The sequence below is a fragment of the Colossoma macropomum genome, unplaced genomic scaffold (assembly GCF_904425465.1).
Source record: "Colossoma macropomum unplaced genomic scaffold, Colossoma_macropomum, whole genome shotgun sequence".
Classification (NCBI taxonomy): domain Eukaryota; kingdom Metazoa; phylum Chordata; class Actinopteri; order Characiformes; family Serrasalmidae; genus Colossoma; species Colossoma macropomum.
Window position 1 is genome coordinate 2159652 of NW_023494787.1, and position 21405 is coordinate 2181056.

General features: G+C 41.8%; 1 protein-coding gene across 1 annotated transcript in view; it reads left to right on the forward strand.

Moving 5' to 3' along the window:
• The first annotated feature begins 356 nt into the window (after nucleotides 1–356).
• stx1b (syntaxin 1B) overlaps nucleotides 357–21405 on the forward strand; it is a 78466-nt gene continuing 57417 nt past the window's right edge. Inside the window, exon 1 of the mRNA XM_036565831.1 lies at nucleotides 357–632. Coding sequence (XP_036421724.1) covers nucleotides 603–632 — 30 coding nt within the window. The 5' untranslated portion in view covers nucleotides 357–602. The remainder of the gene's footprint in view (nucleotides 633–21405) is intronic.

Consider the following 21405-nt stretch of genomic DNA (forward strand, 5'->3'; position numbering starts at 1 on the left):
GCTTCGTGGCGTATGGAGCCAATCGTAGCAGAGCAAGGGCGGGCTTCTTGATAATAAATAAATAAATGAATAAATAAAAAACAAATAAATAAATAAAACCTCAACGCGTTGCCACGGCGACCGCTGCGGAAAGGCGGGAGAGGATGAAGGGAGAGGAGGAGGAGGAGGGGCAGAAGAGGTGAGTGGGGGGGGGGTTAACCGCGCATGCGCATTGTCTCTCCATCCCTCTGCAACGCTCCCTCCTATCAACCCCCCCCCTCTCTCTCTCTCGCTCTCTCTCTTTTGCAGCATCGCTTTCGCATTCGGCTGCTGCTGCTGCTGCTGCGTGAAGAGGAGGAGGAAGAAGGAAGGAAGGAAAGAGAGACAGAGAGAAGGGAGGAAGGACGCGCACATCACACACTGCGAGAGAGAGAAAGAGGGAAAAGGAGGAGAGAAGGACAATAAAGGAGGGCGTGAGATAGAAAAAGAGAGAGAGACAGGGGGAGAAAGAGAGAGAGGAGCAGATCGCAGGGAGCAGCAGGAGGTTTGAGGTCGGGGGGGGACGAGCTCGGAGAGCAGAAGAAGAGAAGAAGCTTCGGTGGAGGCAGAACGGCGGCGGAACGATGAAGGATCGCACACAGGAGCTGCGGAGCGTAAGCCTTCCTCCTTTTCTTCCTCCTCCTCCTCCTCCTCATCCTCATCATCAGCATCATCATCAGCAGCATCCCCCTGTTCTTCCTCAGTATCCTCATCCTTCCTCATCCTGCCCTTCCTCACTGCAGCTAGATCCCTACATCCCTCTCTCCCTCCCTCCTCTTCTTCCCTTTGGGCTCTATTGTAATTATCATTGTATATATATTTGCTCCTGCATACATATATATATATATATATATATATATATAGTAATCTGAATATAAGTGTATGTGGTTAATGGCGGTGCAGTTAGGGGGGGTTCGATTTATGGTTTTATGGCCGGGTGTCGTGATGGGGGGGCTGTGTGAGTTTTTAATAGCCCCCCCCAGTGCAGTGTATATGGCTGCATCTGCTCCTTGAGGGCGCAGCACCTCCCGGGATTGATTTTTCCCCCTCTCTGGGTTGATTTAAAGGGACCCACGATGATGGAGGGATGGATGTATGGATGGATGAGACGGGGCGGGGGGTTAGCGGATTAGAGTAGCGGCTTCATGTGGCAGAATGTAATTCATCTGCTGCATCTCTGAGCATGCAAAAAAAAAAGAGACCCTGCGCCGCTTTCCTTTTTCACTTCGCATTGCTTTTGCTTGCAGCACAGCTGCTGCTTTAGATCTGTTTATTTATGTATTTATTTATTTATATATTAGATTTTACCCCCCTGCAACTAGCTTTCAATGCGCCGCTCAGCCCGCAGCATCGGAGAGAAACGCCTGAACCCAGTGCACCTCATGCATTCACTGCTCTGCGTGCTAGCGCGCAGCTGTTAGCCACCGCAGCACTGCCGTAGACCTGTCTGCGTCGGCATGGCGGATGGTGTGAAAATTAAAGCATGCACGCTTTATGTGCAATAAAGCGCATACAAAGCAGGGGCCTCCCTCATAAAACCCCCCAGCAGAGATGCATGGCGCAGGCTAGCGCCCCGAATGCACCATTCAGCTCTTCCCTCAGCACAGAGCCCTTCGCTCGCACACATTGCACGACCTCTTTTACCTCTGTTTGTGTGTCTTTGAGGCAGGTTGCACTGTTTGTGCATGCAACCAAAAAAATAAAACAAGCCAGCCAGCACAGATTGCACATGTTGCATTATCTGCACACGTGCGAAATGCACCGCCTCTAAAACTAACACTGAGCGCTAGCTAGCCGTGCGCCTTTTGCAGGGAGCACAAATGTGCCGGACCTCTTGGCACATCCTTGAAAGCCGGCTAGCCGTATCTGCACATAAATGCGTTATCTGTGCGCATGCAGTGTTGCTGCGACCCCCCCCCCACCCACCCCCTGTTTTTTTAAAGCTAGCACCAGTCGCAGCTGCGATTTGCTTCCTAAAGCAGCCCATGGTCGGTGTACCAGGAGCAGGTGCTGTGTGATTGGGGAATAATCGGCTTTTATGTAATCATCAGCATCACGGTGACGTACGGCTGGAGCTGCGTCGTCCTCCTGCGAGGAAAAACCTGCGGGGTTGCATGAGCATATGCAGAGAGAGGGGGAGAGAGGAAAGAAAGAGAGAGAGAGGGAGAGTGAGAGAGAGAGAGAGAGAGGGAGAGAGAGCTCCGCTAACGTAGCCATTTTTCCATCTCCGCGATGCAGCGGTAGCAGAGGAGGAGAGCAGTGTGGTGCTCAGGCCCATGTGGGTGTGTGTGCACTGCAGCATGAATTCTGCTCCACTTTATCGATTGTGCTCTGGGCGGAGATGCCGACGGTTCGGCTTGAGGCAAAGACGCCGAGACTCGAGTCACAGCGTGCATTATGCTAAGCTAAAGGGCATCGACGCTAGCAGCTTATAAACGTGTTTATATCACGCCTGTGCACGTACACTGCAAAAAAAGGACTAAGCAAGCGAAATCACCTCAAACGTAGTCGATACACCTAATCTGTATGAATGTTACAAGATTACTCTCCCTGTTTCTGGACATTTGTGCTCGTGCTTGTTTTATCCTGATCTTTTTTCATTAGCAACCATGCAAAAATAGCCTAAAACAGGTACAAATGTCTTTAAATAGGCGTGTTACAATGTTCTCATTATGATAAATCCTCCTCTTTAGGGTGACTTCGCTTTCTAATATTGCATTTTATCCCCCAGAACATCATCAGTGCTTCTCCACACTGAGAATTGAGCCCTTTTGTGTGTCTGACTTGCTTTCCAGGCTTAATCATGTCTAAAATCGGTCTTTATTCTCCTCACATTGTTCCCGTTATTATATAAATGCTCCTGTCTTTCCTCATCTGTTCTTTGTATGTTGTGTAAGTGGGGCTGGTTAGCTTGTCTGGCTAGCTACCCTCTAGAAACTGAAGTTGTATTAAAGCCTGTTCTGTCCGTGAGTCATCAGGACTGAGTAAGGCTGAGCGGTTACGCCGTGCCAGCAGTGCTGCTAGATGTGCTGTTTTAGACACTATCGGTGTATTGAATGGGGAGTGATTGGAGTAAAGGAGCGATTAAGGGCCTGATTATGCTAGATGAGATGTCAAAGGTCGTCCTGAGGCCCGCTAAGTCTCAGTTAAGGCTCATTTCAGCCAAATAAATAGAACCGAACAGCAGTCAGCATGTTAATAGCCACCAGCACTGACTCCAGCTGGTTTAAAGGGCCCGTATCATTTAAATCTTCAATTTCTTTAAATAAAACAGTTGGATGTAGTATGCAAATCACCGTCCACAGCCCATACAGTCAGTATATGGAAACTAATCTGCATGAACAGGCCATTGTGAATTAATTGCTTATGTGATGTCACAAAAAACCCACACATTTACATGCATGCAGCTTGTTTAGCCTATGGCAGTTTAACCCTGCATATACACGGCTTATAAGGAGTGTGTCAGACTGCTTTTTTGACTGAGTCAGAGCAGAACTCATTTACGTATGTCAGTCTTAAAGGCACGGTAACCAAAACAGCCTGTTTGTGGGATAAAAGAGGTCAGAAAATGGTCACGTCATTGAATTATGACTCATATTGGCACATAAAACCACATGCATGTCAAACTATCAAACAAATGTGGGATCCTTTAGAACAGGTTCCCTATAAGAACAATTCCCAGTGAAAGACGCCGGTGTCAGTGCAGTGTCATCAGTTTTATCAGTTTTACAGCAGGTTCATCACCCGTACACGCTTGTTGATGCACCTGCTGTAAAATCCTTCATATATATGAGCGCCACTGCAGGAGATCAGGGTTGCCAGATTGCTTCCATAGTTTTCTAGCCAAAAAAATGTTCAGAACCAGCCAAAATGCATGAAAGTCTGCCTAAAAAGCATTGTATTGTGGGGGGTTTTCAGAAAAAACATAGACGAGGGAAGTTCAAGTCCATAACGCAGCTTTGCTGGGATCTTGGATCGGCTGACAGAATTCAGGAGGCCGAGCAACGCGCACTTCTTAGCTCACGGCTCTTACGGCCAGCATTCACCTTAGCTCTCTCTCTGAAGCTTGCTACAGCAACACTCATCCTTCCTGAAACTAGCCCCGCCCTTCAAAATAAAAGTCGTGCTCAGAAGCTGAGTATAACCATATCAAACACAAAATAGCCTAAAAATAACAAACAAACATTTTAACATCCAGTATTGCATAAAACCAAACCAGGGGCGGATTTAGTGATTCGGGGGTTCTAGGCAAAAGACAGGGCCCCCCTGGAGGAACATTTTTAGGTTAGTTCTGGAGCTCTGGGCTCCCAGTACTACTATTTTGCAAGTGAAATCATCTTAAATCTAATGGATAATATTTCTCATTTTGAGACTGTTGTAAGGGTTAATTTTGCTTATTTTAAGAAATATTGCTAAATTATCTGCCAATATAGTGAGATAACTTGGTACAGAGTAACACAGAAGTAGTGCATGATTTGGATTACTTTTTTGAGTAATTACGCCGACACTGGAGCGATCAGCACTAACGTTAATGCTATCAGCGTGTACCGTCTGCTCAGCAGGTTCAGCGCTCCGTTTTAACTGCAGAAACATTGGCTTTGCAAGTGTAGCGACAAACGTTTTGCTTTCCTCCCTGTTTTTGCGTTTCTCTGCTGTACGTGGATGACTTCATGTGATTTTTTCCTTCAGCTGCTGTGTCTATACCAGCCTGTCTAAATGTGTCATCACGTAACATGATGGAACAGACTATTATAACCATGATTGGGGGGGTGGGGCTGCATTGAAATTTGTAATATATATATATATATATATATATGCACATTGGAATAGGTTATTCAACATCAACACATACAGTCAGCAATTTGTAATTTGTATTTGGGGCCCCTGTCTCATTGGGGCCCAACGTGGCTGCCTCCTTTTGCCTAGTGTAAAGACCACCCCTGCACCAAACATCCAAACACACACAGTTTAATACCTTCCATTTTTTAACTAACCTGGACACAGGTGTGCTCTGACTCAGTTCACTTCAAAAACAGCCTACAGTCATTTTAACCATAACACAGAATAATACAGCGCTTAACCCACATAAGTGATGAGCTTGGTGGTTCATTAGCCACTGATGACTTTTAAGATTTTAAGATTTTTTCACAGTATTTACGTTGTTTCTAGATGGCACTGTCAGCCTTTTAAACAGGTTTGTGTATTTTATCACTGCTACCAAGAACCAAAGCTTTTTACGTAAGTTTGGTATCCCTGACAAACATCGATACTATAGAAACAATACATAAACAATGAAATTAGAAAATTATTCAATTTGAATACATCTTATTTCCGTAACTTGCAGAGCTCGCTCAAACCCATCCACTAACATTTTTAATGCGTAGTATTTGATAGGACTCATGACCTCATACAGTCAGAAAGGCAGATGAATCGCAGTAACACTGTCAGCATAACGTTTCCTCGTACACATTTTGAGAAGCTGTTTACCTTTATAGGCTCTGCTGATCAGATCACTGCTCCACTTTCCTGCTGTTACAGTCTGATCAGTCAGAGTGAACTGGGGAATGCTTCCTGTGTTTGTCTCGACTCTCCACAGCAGTGACTAAAATGTACGTCAATCGAAGTTTTGATAACTGACTGGATGTTTGGTTCTGTTTAAATTCCAGCTGCATTATTAACTAATGCAGTTTATTCATTTTGTATATTTTTTAAAAACCTGCCCAAGTAATCCCACTGAATCCGACCAAAATCCGCCCAGTTTGGTGGAAACCCGCCCAATCTGGCAACATTGAGTGGGATCAGTCTCCAGTGTGTGCAGCCAATCAGATTTTACCCACTTAATTCAACAGAGAAGCTTAAAAACCCAGCGCCAGTGTGTAGCTCAAAAGGACAACGAATCAACTAAGGACATGTGCTTCCACCATAGGGGGCGCTGTGATGAGACAATGAGCCACATTAGTCCACTATTGGCTTGTGAAACCTAGCCTGCCTTTAACATCCAAAAAAACAAAGTAGCCGCTTTAGTCCACAATTAGTTCATTAAATGAATGTGTGCAACCCCAATAGGGGGCGCTGTTTTCACCACAAAATGAAACATTAGCCTAAATATTTCTTCTGTTCTCCTAATTTCTCTGCAGTTTCTCTTGTTTTCAGTAATCGCGCTGGTTTATTTATACAACATTTCATCTCTCTGATGTTTTCTTGAATTCCTCTGCAAAGCAGTGAAATGTGACGTATTATTAATGATTTATTTTCATTATTGTTATTATTAGTCAGCGAATATCAGCCCCATAGGACATCATTACTAATATTATTGTTTTTATTTATATTTTTAGTCAGTGAATATAAACCACTAAGGATTGTGCATCACCAGTAGAGTGCGCTGTACTACCGCTGCCTCTATCATCTACGAAAGATGTAGTAAAAATAGCGCCCCCTATCTACATGGTGTGTAACGTTAAGCAGACTGGAATCCTCAGCATGTTAAACTGATGTAACACTTATGACGCCTGATGAAACAATGTCTATCTTGTTGATTCTGGTATGGCGATGTTTACGTCAGCGCCACATTCCGCAGGTTAAACGGCGCCCCCTGTAGGGATATCCTGAGAGAGCAGGTAGCAGCTACAGATACAGATTAGTGCCTCAGTGCGGTGACGTTGCTCAGCTCGTGCTGTGTTCGTTCTCCTCCTCAGGCTTTAGTCTGTCCTTGAGCGAAGGGTAAACCTCCACAGACAGCCGCATCCAGACCACCACACTTTAAACTACAACTTTCACCAGAACTGCTGACGTGGAGACAAACACAGCGCTCTGTCTCCTTTTCAGAGCAGCTGTCTTTATGATGCACACGCCGCCGGTCCTAGAACTCCTCCAGAACAGTGTGTGTGTTTATCTCTTTACGTTGTGTGTGTTTGAAGTGTTTACTGCAGGCCTCGGGGACCACGGACGAAAATCAACACTGGAACACTAACTGTGCTTTGATTAAGCTGCGTCCCTCATACAGACACTAACATCACCATTCAACAGTCTGGAGTGACTGTTTTCATCAATAGAGAGACAGTTTGGTTGCAGATGCACGTATGAAATGATTCTAACGTGAAGATAATATTCTGAAGGTTTCAAACTGTTTATAGGAAGCTGGAAAAAGAGATGATGATGAGCGGAGCTGCATTTGATTTCATATTGAGAATGAGCTTACAATAAAATTAATATGCCGAATAACTCATAATCGGAAAATCTCACTGATCAAATAACGATTTGTCGCAATTTAGTGACAAAAATTACTACAAATAGTTCGTTATTTAATGACATTTACTCTATTTTAACGTCACCACTCCTAGTTGTTCCCAAAATTCTTGTACTGTAAATTGGTTTACACTTACAGCATCTAATTAATAACATATGTAACACTGTATGGATTATTATTAGATCACATCTCATTAGATCAGATCTCATAATATGACGTGATTCAATAAATTAACTTAAACAAACATACAGTTTTGTTTACATTCAGTCGTTCAGCTAAAATGTGTGCAGCGAATCTAAGTAGATGTCTAACCTAAAAGCTGTTTATATTAAACTCGCTGTTTTCATCAGATGATCTCTACAGTTTTTTCAGTAATATTAATAATTTCAGATGATGCTGGAGAGTCATACAGAGCAGCACACAGGTTAATCTGGATTAGAGCTGAGCTGCGGTGTTGATGCTGTGCTATCAGGCTGATGTTGTGTTGTTTTTAGCGTCTCTCGTTAGCGCCGTCTGATGATTTGTGCAGTGTCATGTTGCCGTAGTTACAGCAGTGAGAGAGAGAGAGAGAGAGAGAGACAGAGAGAGAGAGAGAGAGAGACAGGATGGTTTCCTGGTTGTCTGAGGGCTGAAGGAGAGATCGGGGAGGTTTGGGGGGTGATGGGGGGGTGGGAGGCCGCTGGGCTGTGTAAGGTCATACGCAGCCACCGGCGGCCGAGGGACTATATTTAAATCTGCCAGCGCAGGAGAAACACAATCAGAGCTCCACTCCTCCACTCACTGTCCTCACAGCTCAGGAGGAAGATTTAATCCATCTGAGGGCCATTTAGCCTCCTTCACTGCTCTTACACACACAGCACCCCCCGGCCCGCCCCCCGTCCCCCCCTCCCCCCCACAGTAACATTATCATCAATAAAAAACAAAAAGGTTTCGTGTTCATTTAAGCCAGCATCCATACCTGATGGCTGACTTTATGAGTTATCTTTGCGTTTCAGGCTGATTTAGTGATTCATCTTTGCGTTTCAGGCTGATTGAGTAATTTATCTTTGTGTTTCAGGCTGACATAGTGATTTATCTTTGCGTTTCAGACTGATTTAGGAATTCATCTTTGCGTTTCAGGCTGATTTAGTGATTCATCTTTGCATTTCAGGCTGACATAGTGATTTATCTTTGTGTTTCAGGCTGATTTAGTGATTCATCTTTGCATTTCAGGCTGACATAGTGATTTATCTTTGTGTTTCAGGCTGATTTAGTAATTTATCTTTGTGTTTCAGGCTGATTGAGTAATTTATCTTTGCGTTTCAGGCTGATTTAGCAATTTATCTTTGCGTTTCAGGCTGATTGAATAATTTATCTTTGCATTTCAGGCTGACATAGTGATTTATCTTTGCGTTTCAGGCTGATTTAGTGATTCATCTTTGCATTTCAGGCTGACATAGTGATTTATCTTTGTGTTTCAGGCTGATTGAGTAATTTTTCTTTGCGTTTCAGGCTGATTTAGCAATTTATCTTTGCGTTTCAGGCTGATTGAGTAATTTATCTTTGTGTTTCAGGCTGATTTAGTGATTCATCTTCATGTTTCAGACTGATTTAGTGATTTATCTTTGTGTTTCAGGCTGACTTAGTGATTCATTTTCGCATTTCAGGCTGACTTAGAGATTCATCTTCACGTTTCAGACTGATTTAGTGATTCATCTTCGCGTTTCAGACTGATTTAGTGATTTATCTTCGCGTTTCAGGCTTACTTAATGATTCATCTTCGTGTTTCAGGCTGATTTAGTGATTCATCTTTGCATTTCAGACTGATTTAGTGATTCATCTTCGCGTTTCAGACTGATTTAGTCATTTATATGTGCGTTTCAGGCTTACTTAATGATTCATCTTCGTGTTTCAGGCTGATTTAGTGTTTCATCTTTGCGTTTCAGACTGATTTAGTCATTTATCTCTGTGTTTTAGGCTGACTTAGAGATTCATCTTCGCGTTTCAGACTGATTTAGTGATTTATCTTTGCGTTTCAGGCTGATTTAATGATTCATCTTCGTGTTTCAGGCTGATTTAGTGATTCATCTTTGCATTTCAGACTGATTTAGTGATTCATCTTCGCGTTTCAGACTGATTTAGTCATTTATATGTGCGTTTCAGGCTTACTTAATGATTCATCTTCGTGTTTCAGGCTGATTTAGTGTTTCATCTTTGCGTTTCAGACTGATTTAGTCATTTATCTCTGTGTTTTAGGCTGACTTAGAGATTCATCTTCGCGTTTCAGACTGATTTAGTGATTTATCTTTGCGTTTCAGGCTGATTTAATGATTCATCTTCGCGTTTCAGACTGATTTAGTGATTTATCTTTGCGTTTCAGACTGATTTAGTGATTTATCTTTGCGTTTCAGACTGATTTAGAGATTCATCTTTGCGTTTCAGGCATGTTGTCTGATCTATTAAACCGTTATATGTCTCTGTTAGGCTCAAACAGGCAGATTTAGACTCGGTTTCTACTTTTATAATGTAGAATGTATATAAACGTATCAGTATCAGCCGATATCTAAATCTGATATCAGCTTCGGCCCACAGCTCCCGCATCAGTGCGTCTCTACAGAAAGTGTGTGTATCGTTACTCCTCTAGTGGCCAAAAGAACACGTGATGAAGGAAGCGTTGAGGGTCCAGGCGCTGTATGGGTGGTCCCTTCTGTCCACCAGCGCTGTGGCCAACTCCACCGCATCCAAAACCACCATTTGTGTCCAGAAGTGAGGCATGCTGCATCGTCCCACAGTGACTCAGAGAGAATGCCATCGGTGGTCAGAGAGAGGACAGGAAGCGGTCATACAGCGAGGCTGCGGGAGAACAGGACGAGCAGCAGCGTCTCCGCATCCACGGCCATTACAGCACTTTATTGAGCTAAAAGATAAAACAGTTACAGAAATAGACAACAGCATCTATAACTGAGCTGATCCCCTGAGAGGAGGAGGAGGAGGAGGAGGAGGAGGATTCCTGTCCTGAGGGGGGGTTTAAAGGCTTAATGACCCAGCAAAATGAAAATCACTTTATTCCAGCTTTTTATTCGCATTTTCAGCTCAAAAAGCCTTTTACAATATCAGTTCTCTCATTCCCAAACCACACCCCTCCATCCTGTGGGAGCTTTCGGACATCCTGATTGGCTGAAAGCTGAATTTACTTTCATTAAATGTTTACGTCGTTTCTACATTAATAAAATATATTAGACATTAAGTGGTGAGGCTGCGTTTAGCGGATACATATTCTCTAGTTTTATTATTGTATCTTATCAGTTTATTTATTTATTTTCATTATTATTTTATTTTGCTTACTTAATTACTTATTTCTGTTTTTAGGAATATTTATTATTATTAAATTATCTTTTTTTTCCCTTCCTCCTTGTAAATATATAAATAAAGATTGTTATTATTATTATTATTATTATTATTATTATTTCAACTATTCCTAGCTACTACACAGTAATTTAATTAATAATAATGATAATTTATTATTATTGTTATTCATACAGCACCTTTCATTCATGTAGCAAGTCAAAGTGATTTACAATTAAATAGCAATCATACAAAATAAAAGCGTGAAAATACAACATAGTAATAAAATTTAATAAAATTGAAAACAACTTTAAAAATATACATTTATACAAATGCTACAATAAAACCAAACTTTACTGCCTGATTATAAGAGGTGATAACAGTAATTATACATTATAATTCCATATTAAACGCTGTGATGGTTATTCTGTCTCTTCACTGTGAGGTGATGTACGCAGCTCCCACTCAGTCTGCCTCTAAATCATGTGACGATTCCTTATTGATCAGGTGGAGCCGATCGACTGGCTGATTTAAAGCAGGAAGAGCCGTATGCTGACGTATTGGCGAGCGTTAATGGCGTCATTGCTGAATGACTAATGCTTTATTTGCAGGGCCGCTGAGCTGCAGCGTGAGCCGTAATTTAATAGAACGGCACCCAGTTTAGGTTTTAGGCGTCTCTGATTTAGAAGCCTAATATTAAGCCTTTTACACAGAGGCATAAAGTGTGATAACAGAGATGAAGTATATTTGTGATGGACGTGTGTTTGATTTATAATACTGGAAGCTGGATTTTGGTCCTCGTAGGTGAGTGAGCAGGTATACAAGTGTTGCTGTTGTGTCTAAATGCTGTGTGTCTTTATTGTGTCCACAAAGATAGTGTATGTCTTTGACGAGAGGTGTGTATAGTTTTTCACAGCCAGGGGCTCTCGCTCCTCCCCTTTTGCCCCTCATTGCTCACTAGCAGCTCAACATTTCACACACAGAGAGACGACAGGGTCCTAGTTCATCATATAACAGAATTACAGGCACAGAATATTTTATTTAATTATATTAATTAAAAATACACACCTTACAGTTGTGGAATGGCCACTAGGGGGCACTGCAGAAAGAGGCTGCTATACAGATATCCAACTACACTACGAACGTCCTGCAGATTTTGGTTCTTGGCTGACTTGGCTAACGTTTTATTGAGGTTTTCCTAAGCAGTAGAAGATGTTTGCTTGATTCTAAACAAACTAAATAACTAACTAAATGTTCTATAACGCATGTATGCATTATGTTTATTTAATGTTTCATAAATTTGTTTGTGGTAGTATAAGTGCTCTCGATGGCAGCTGCTGTGTTTTTTAGTGATGCTAATGTACTTCAGTCCATCTTTATACATAACAGTGTGTTGTACAGTGTCAGAAACCACATAATCAAGTCTGTTAGCGATACTGAACACCTCCACAGGCTTTGAGGTGAGCGTGTGATGATTTAGGCCTGTTAGTTATTGCTGTTGCTGATTACTAGAGATGGAAGGATCGATCGGCTGAGTATCGGTGCCGGGCAGTTTTCAACTCAATATGTGACCAACATATGGCCCAGTATTTCTCACTCATACGTAAAACGTATGAGTCGTAGTTAAGGATTGCGGCAGTGCAGTGCTGTTCCTCACTCAAACACTAGATGGGAACACAGACCTTTTGACTTTTGACCACAGGACTAAAGGTTTATTTGCGCAGAGTCAGATTTTTACACACGAAAATGAACACATGTATATTAATGCCGTATTTCACACAGAGTCCGAAACTGAAACTGCGTAATGTTTTAACCTGAGCCTGTTGTCATGGTTGCAGCCCAAACAAACGTGCATCAGGATGGTAGCAGAGCTCTTGCTAGTAAAAAAGCACAAAAGCTTTTAACACAAGCAAACGCTGACGGCAGATAAAGAAGTAAACGGCAGACGAGTAGGAGGCTGTAGGAGGCGCTGGAGCTCCCTGTGTTGTCTTTTTGTAGAATGGGATGTACACAGTGTGTGCGCCGTTTGGTTGCAGGTGTAAATAGACCTTGACAGTCCAGCCCCGCCCTCGATCGGCATCGGCTGTCGGCCCCAAAAACACTGATCGGCCGTCTCTACTAATAATCATGCTAATCGGTGGAGTATAGCTTCCAACGCTATTATTTAAGCGTTTGGACCGAAATGATCGTTAAGGACTTCAGACTGTTTTAGGTCTGATTCTCAGAGTTGCTGGATTTTGAAGCTGCTAGCTGCTCGTGTCCGTGAGGCTTAGTGGATGAACTCTGCGTTCACATGTTCTGATTTATATAGGAGCCCACATTTCTCTGATATTTTATTTTTCTTTTTATATCGTTTGTGTTGTTTTATGTACCAAAACCAGCCATAATTCATTTCTACATGGTCATTTTCTAACTTCTCTTTATCCCTTACAGTCAAACAGGCTGTTTCTCTTACTGCGCCTTTAGGATATATGTAAATGAGCTCTGTTCTGATTGGCTGTGTCTCATTCAAAAAGCAGACCGGGCTGAAACACTTCTGATAACATCATCGTGAGTGGGCGGAGCTAAACTGCTGTAGGATGAATCGGCAGATGTGTCGTTGCTTTCGGAACAAAACCTTGTATCTCCAAAATGGTAACTTTACAGGAGAAGGAAAAAACATACTTTACTTTTAATGTCAGTCAATGGAACCAGACGTTTTTCCAGGTCATTTTAGGCTGTTTATTTTGGTCAGTTCATCATTAAATTCACATACAATGTAAAGGATAACAGGTATTTTCAAATTATGACAAAAACTGAAAAATGATATGAGCTTTTTTTCCGACAGCAGTGATGTAATATCTGTGTTGGTATTTGTGACATCACAAAAAAGCAGGGCTGTTTGTTTTTTTTGCAGTTTAGGTTACGTGTATGGGCTGGGGAGTGGACACTGCTTACATACAACATCAAAGGGTTTTATTTCAAAAAAGCAAGGAAAAGTCGGTTTTCCATGATATGGGCCCTTTAAAGAGGTCCATATAGCCGCTGTACGTTGACTCCTCTGAATCATATTTGAAAGGATATTTTGTAGATGGTGTTTTCTGGCCGGGTGTTTAAAGATATATCGTGTATTATCTGACTGAAATGAAGCGATGAGGTGTGTGTCTGCTACCCTACGACTGTGCTAACAGGTGGAGAAGCTCTGCTGACTGCAGTGTCTGCCTCAGCGGGGAAACTGGGTGAGACAGTCGAGAGGCATTGATTATTCAAACCGTCAATGCGGCTTCATTTTCCTAATTGCCAATTTGCTCTTCACAAACAAAAAGCCCAGCTTCTGTTGTGTGCAGTGAGGCCGGGTCGCAGGGTTCTCCAAACGCTGCTCATGTGCGAGCGCGCAGAGCTCTAGATATGATTTACGCTCATACATTTCTTAATGTACATCATTAAATTCAGCTGCAAACACTGAAATACAGACAAGAAACAAAATGCTTCAGGAATTTTGAAAAATTGGTGGATTTTCCCACACTCAAGCCAGCTGGCTACATCTGACTGATCACACCTGCTGGCTTGAGTGTGGAAAGATCCACCAATTTTTCAAAATTCATAATTCAGTGAACAAGTGATTCAGGGTGGTTTGGTGTGAAATGGTTCAGATGTCTTTACAGTGGTGGTGATAGGAACCAGGGGTCGCCATGACTACAACACAAATATAGACATTTTATTTACTATCCAGAACCACCAGTGAACCTACACGAGTCTTCTGAGTTTATATGGAATGTTGATGATGGAAAATAGTGGAAAATCTGAAATAATAAGTTTTCTTTGGGGACTATTTTGCCTCACAGTGCCCTGCATGTATCCCTCCACCATGAATGGATTTAAAAGCCAAAATATGTATAATATTTCCAAGTTTACTACAAGTGCTTGTATTTTGCTGTTGACGTTTTGTCGTGTTTAGCAAAATGTAATTTAACGTAATTTAACGACTGGCCCACAAATATGTTGAGATTTTTTAATATGATATTTAATATTTTAGTTTGACACCCCCGCTCTAAACTGACCTGCCAGCAATGCACAGATTGTTCTTCAAATGAGAGCTAAATTAATAAAATGAAATCATTTTGTGCGACATATGTGTGCAGTATATCAGTATACAGGAGACGGTGGACAAAATAACAGAAACGCTTTCATTTTGAAGCACCTAATCCACATTCATGGCCTGATGATTCTGCTTTCACCATTTTCTTGCATTAAGATGTGGAGAAAGAAAGTCCACAGGGTCAGTGGCTAACTGTCAAACATGGTTTTGCACCCATAATGCCATGCGCAGCCGTCTCCCAAGAGCCATGATGACCGATGATCGAAGAATGTCATAATAAGTCTGAGGAACATGAGTCCCTTTTATAGAACGAGTGCCAAACCCTTTTTTATGGTCCTCAATCAGCAGATCTAAGCATCACTGAGCCTTTCCGTGATGTTCGAGTGCAGAGATGATTTCCTGAGGCTTCTCTTCTTGAACAAATGACCCCAAATCTAACTAGATACTTGTGTGATTGCATTCCGAGGTGGACCGAGATTGTGATGATGGGAAGGGTCACTGTGCTCCTTATTAGGTTTTTGATACGAGGTGTTGCCTTTGTTCACTATACGTTCCCCAGGTGAAGCATAATTAGCGTTTTCTTGATTAGATATAGAAATGAAACATGTCTATTGAGACAAACGTGGATATTCAACAGTCATGTTGTCTGTTTCATACATGCTTTGTGAAATTTATAAAGATTCACAGCCACATCGACCTCAAAACCCCCAAATATCGTACTGTTTTAGCCTTTAACTTCAGTCTGCTGGTGAATGTACGTGGTCTTGTGTATCTGTGTCTCTTTAGCCGAGCTCCTACGCGGTCCTGCCTTTAGAAATCCTGCTTAGTCATTCTCAAGGTGCTGTATTGATCGCTGGCTCCAAGATCCAGAGAACTGCATCCATACAGACGTAGACTATAATTAGGTACATCACCATAGAGAAAAGACCAACAATAGTTCATGATCATCTACAGAGACATCCAACTCCAACAGTTTGGGCTGGATTTTGATCAGCGGTGATTTTTGTATAGTCTATAAGATACACGATACAAGAATTGTCATCATATTCCTCTTATTCTACGGCCTAATTGGCTTAGGCATTGAAAATCTATATCCTGATGTATCAGACCTGAATATTTGTACAATTAAATAAAGGATTTTAGAGTATTTTATAATGTTTTGCCTGTCAGCAATAACTGCAATGAAAATGGGCAGCGTTATCGTCTATAAAAGCTAGTTATGAAGATAATGGAAGCCCAGATAGCTCATCCAGTCCTAGCGATGATATGACCCTGTGTTTGTGTGTGTGCAGTGACAGATGGGATATGAAGTCAACAGCAGATGTGACTGCATCGGTCTGTCATTGAGTGAGCTCCACTCCACTCTCTCCACTTGCTTTCCAACTCTAGTGGAAACTCACGGTACTGCACATGAACATGTGAAATTAATTTGGAACAAACAAGCTAATATGCAAATTCTTTAGACCAACAACCAACCATCATTACTCAGTGATTATAATGGTTAACCAAAATGCCTAAAATCAAACATGCAGCCCATCAGCTGCATTTAAAGCCATTACAAACTCCACTGAGCTCTGTATCACCGGGATACGTCACAAAAAACCCTTGTGCTGTTAATTGAATAATCTTTGACTTTAATGCTGCTCACATGGACCACCAAGTGAGTATACTGATTAAGAAAGAACCCGGTTCTGTTTAAACTGAGTAATGTAATTCACTGTAAAACTGTAATACAAAGTCTAAAAAATGTCACTTGAATGTCTTTAAATGTTCATGTTTCAGTCAGAAGTCGTGTCAAACCCAGACTGAGTCTCAAACAGCTCCGTACTCCCTAAACAGTGTTCTAGGGAAGTTTAGAAGTTCTAGCCTCTACAGCCAAACAGTCATTAGTTATTGAGTGTGGATGTGTCTGAATCCCAAATGACTGTTTCTTAGCTGTATTTTGCTCTGCTGGGCTGCAGGATCCAGTATTGAAACTCCTACGTAGTGCACTGTGTAGGGAGCAGGGAGCTGTTTGAGACTCAGCCCAGAGGGCTGCCACTGGACTGGGGCTAAATAAGACTCACGGTGGAAATTTAGTGACCAAAAAGTACTTATAAAGTGAAGGTTTAAAAGTTTAAAAATTAATTCTCCTCATTCAGCAGTCCATGGTTGCTTAGCAACAGCACCATACTCTACTACATTTCTTGGCGGAGTACATGTTTATAAACATATATGTTGATTATTATTAATAATAACTTAAATTCTTGTGTATTTTATCATATTTTATGTTGTCCACCATTTTATAAAAATCAATAAGCCACTCGAGGCCATACATTACTGTGATTTTAACATGGGGAAGGGCATTTTACTCTGCTTCACTTCGTGCTTAATAACATATTCTTGGCTTATTGCTTAAATGTATACACACTTATAGGGACACACATCATATTAACTGTATTAATGCAACAAGATTTTGAAAAGTGTTCCTAGTATAGACTGTAGAATGCAGTATTAAATGTACTCGAGGTAAGAACCTATAATATGTTCATTATTCGAGGACCAAATAGTAAAAAGTTGACGATATGACTGGAATATATCATCACTGTCCATGACCACTGACCACTGATCACAAACCATTTGTCTCCATTTATGTCAATTTTTATTATGTCATTTCAACACACCAGCCGTCCTTTACGTTGTGTGAAAATTTCATGATGAACAGACCAACAGAAATGCTCTAAAATGAAATTTGTTTAAGCTGACTTACATTGAAATGTAAGAGCGTTTTTGCCTTCTCCTGTAAAGTAACTCTTTTGGAGATACTTGGTTCTCTTTGGACAGCGATGATATAATAACAGGCTGCTGAAAGTTCTGTATTGTAAAGTTATTTACCACTCATTCATTATTGGCTCTACATAAACACCGTGACGTGCTACTCAGTTCTCCAAAGCTGTCATTATGGTCGTGCTAGCGTCCTCTTAAAAAAGCACTCCTGAAAACCAGTATATTTAGCTGCACCTCATTTTTAGGAGGCCAATCTAAAAGAACTCTACATACAATTCAAAACCTTTAATGATAAAACAGCCAAACGTTCTTTAATGAAAAGGTTTTTTGGCCAATAGCATTGCTTATTTGTTGATTGATCAGTTAGTCATTTACATCTATAATCTGTACACATGGCACACTTCGCATTTGCATCACAATAGATGCTTTTATGGTCTTAATTACTTTGACAAGCTAGCTAGCATTTTGGTTAATGAATCAGCCTCATTTACTGGCTTCATCATGTTGTTGTATCTTGAAGGACAGTTTACTAATCCTTTGAGAAGGGTTAGGGTTAGGGTTGCTGGGTGAAGTAGAGAAAAATAAACTGTGCTAGAAACCTCCCAAGAACTCGGGTTCTCCTGTAACCTATGAAGCACCAGCTAATGTTAGCTTTCTGTGTGGCTAAGCAGAGACCACGCATTGGCTAATACAGCAGTGTTTATGTAAACATTGTGAAGAGCAATCTTAATATGACTTCAGTTATCTTTCTATCCGTAGGTCAAAGTCCAGAAGACCCTATAAAAGTCTCTGCTCTACAGCGAGACCTGTTTTGCTGGCCTGTTTTTAAAGTGTGGACTAACTAACAACACCTAGTTCCAAATCCAGCAGAGGAGCACTGTAATTTTGGGCAGTCCAGCAGACTCTCCGCATCTCCCATGCATTGCCTTCCCTCATTTTGTCCAGTTAAAGTTACACAGTGCTTCCCTATAATGATCACACTTTTGTTTTATTTTTGCCAGATTCACCATCGGTCTCTTGTTCTGCTGTTTTTCTCCTGTGTCTAGCACTGAACATGTTCTGAGCTGCTGTGCACACAGATGTTTCGTAGTGCTGTGGCTGTCGTGCCCATTTACTGCTGACGCAGCTGTAAGGACAGCAAAAGAAACATCCTCAGTCACAGGCTGGATGTTGAGCATATATTCACGTTATGTAATGTGTGAGATAAAGGCACTGAGAGATTTCTCTGAGGACCCTGGGATTATTCTTCTCCATCCCGTTCACGGGTCCCTTTGCAGCGGCCTCTGGTTCAACACCGAAGAGAGGATGAGTCCATGAGCTGACTAAGACAAAGCATGCTAACATGTGTAGCCTATAATTAAATAAAGACATTAATGAAGACGTTAATTAATTCCAATTACATTTCTATTCAGTATAGCAAAGATCAGACTTGTGTTTGTCCTACTGTAGCTTGTGCTAACTGACTGAACCTTGTAGGCACCCACATGGACTCTCTTAGCGCAACATTACAGCAAACTGTTCAAGTGTTTCACCTACCAGTAGCTAGATGCTATCAGATGAGATGTGGATGTATAATAGCATTTAGCTAGTTAGCATAGGTGGCATGTCTGATCTAGCTAGTTGCTCACTGTAACCTGATTGTGGTTTGGGTCCGGTTTAAAGTTTCAGAGATAGGGAACCACTACAGGTAGAATATATTTTTGGTTCCTTTTATTGTGTCGAAGGCTTTTAACGATGTTCTATACTAAAATAAAATAATTTTACTACTGACTAAAAGGCTCCACTACCCTCAACTCAAAAGCCTTCCACATTTTAATCCAAATCTACACTCTTTAACATTATGGTTCCTCAGTGGTTCTTGACTGGATATCTACCCTCCAGTACGCTTCACCTCCAGCCCAAACCTTAACACACCTCATTCAGCATCACCCTTAAAAACAAAGATGCCAAAAAGGTTCTTTGGGCAGTGTCGTAGAAGCACCACTATTGGTTGCCCAAAGAACTTTTCAGTTGTTGGTTTCGTAGTGAGCCATTTGTGTAAATCAGGTTTGTGAATGTGGAGAACCTTTCTAAAGTTTAAGGATGTGCCACATAAATGAAGGTTCTAGAAAGAATCCTTTAATCGCTATAGGAGCTTTACCTTAAGATTTTAACCTTTAAAAGGTGCTTAAAACCAGTCCTCAGGGACCTCCAGAATGTCCACATTTTTGCTCCAATGCAACTCTTAAGACATAGGGAGAGAGAAAATGTGGACCATGTGGGGGCCTTTAGGGACCATTTAAGAACCTTTACTTTAGAAAACCAATGTTGTTCTCCATGGCATCGCTTATATATTATAACTCTTTATGGCACCTTCTTTTCAAGGACTTTGGAAGGCTATAATAATATGGATGGATCAGGTGGTTTCATTGAGGGTTGGAGAAGGTAGATCTTAAGGAGCAGTATTGCTTTTGGTTTAGAACCTTTAAAGTATGTGGAGGTTGTGTAAACTTTGAAAAGGTTCTTCTCATACATCTTGTTTAAAAAAAGCTTCTTAATGGAACCACCCAGTGAAAGGTTCTTTTAGGAACCAAAAGTGTTTCTTCTATGGCCCATGTGTCAAACACAAGGCTCGCAGGCCAGATCAGGCCCGCCACACAATCCTATCCGGCCCGAAAAAGTATTTTAATTTTCTATTAATATTAGCCCGTTTCACAATGTGCTGCACTACAGTACCCCAGCATGCACTGCAATGTAATGTGCGTTCCGACCCTCCTACCCCAACAACAATCTATGGAACAGCGGTTACACCTAAATTCTACACAATTCCACACCAGTCATATCACACCAAAATGCATTTCAGCTGCAGTTCAGCCAATATAAACACTTAACATCAGCTCAGCAGCTCAGAAACTGAGCCCAAGTTATAACAAACTTGCAGCAAAGAAAAGATGCCAGGCATTTAGTTTAATCAAATAGGTAGGTTTAAAAGACTGAGCTCCTGGGGACATTTAAATTTCAAATAATTAAAGTGTCCATGTAATATTTCGAGCTCTACTACAAATATCTGTATTTTACTGCTGGAGTTTTTGCATATTTTGAATAAACAGTGGCCAGTTGGGGTTTTAGCACAACATTAATTAAAAATGAAATAAATAATTTTTTCTCTGGCCCACAGATTTGATGAGATTTTTTAATATGGCTCTTTTACTGGTTGAGTCTGAGACCCCTGTTCTATGGCATCACTACAATGACCTTTTTCGGACATATAGCGGTCGGATGCTGCCCCTATTTCAGCTGACTTTGGACTGCATCCCGCAGTGCTGATGCTAGATCCCTCAATTTCACATTAAGTCCTTTATTGATGCATCGAGATTGACAGTAATGTCTGGTTGTTGCGTGTTGCCCGCATTCAAAGCATCTAGTGAACGTTGAACCATAGAGGTACGGCACTGACAGGAGGTTGCATGTTGCTGCATCACGGCAGAGTGTGCTATTTGTGTTCCTCCCCCAACAAAGCCTCCACACCACCCCCCTCACCTGCCCGTAAAAGCTGTGTGTTTACCCAGCTGATGGTGAAAGGACAGGCCATGGATCGCGATGCCTCACACAGATGGTCTATGTGCAAGGCTGCATCCTCGTGCCACAGCCAGCCAGTGCCCACACCTCAGCTTATGTAACACGCACTGCTCCGCTCCAGGTTTACCAAAAGCATTGCGGCACAGAGATGCTCCCTAACAACCAGGACATCGCTGGGCTTCTGTCGGTGGGCGGAACCTTCTGCATGTATGAGCTGAGTTCGGTGGCAAACACTCTATTTGATCACTTTCTCAGGGACCACACAGGCAGGAATCAAGGATTCTCTTCCCTTTTTTGCTAACAGATGCTTTTTAACCTACATCATGTGTTCCGGTCTCTTTACCCCTCCCCCAACACTTCTCCCTCTAGATATCTCTCGCTCGTTCTCGCTCTCTCTATACCTCCCATCCCCCTC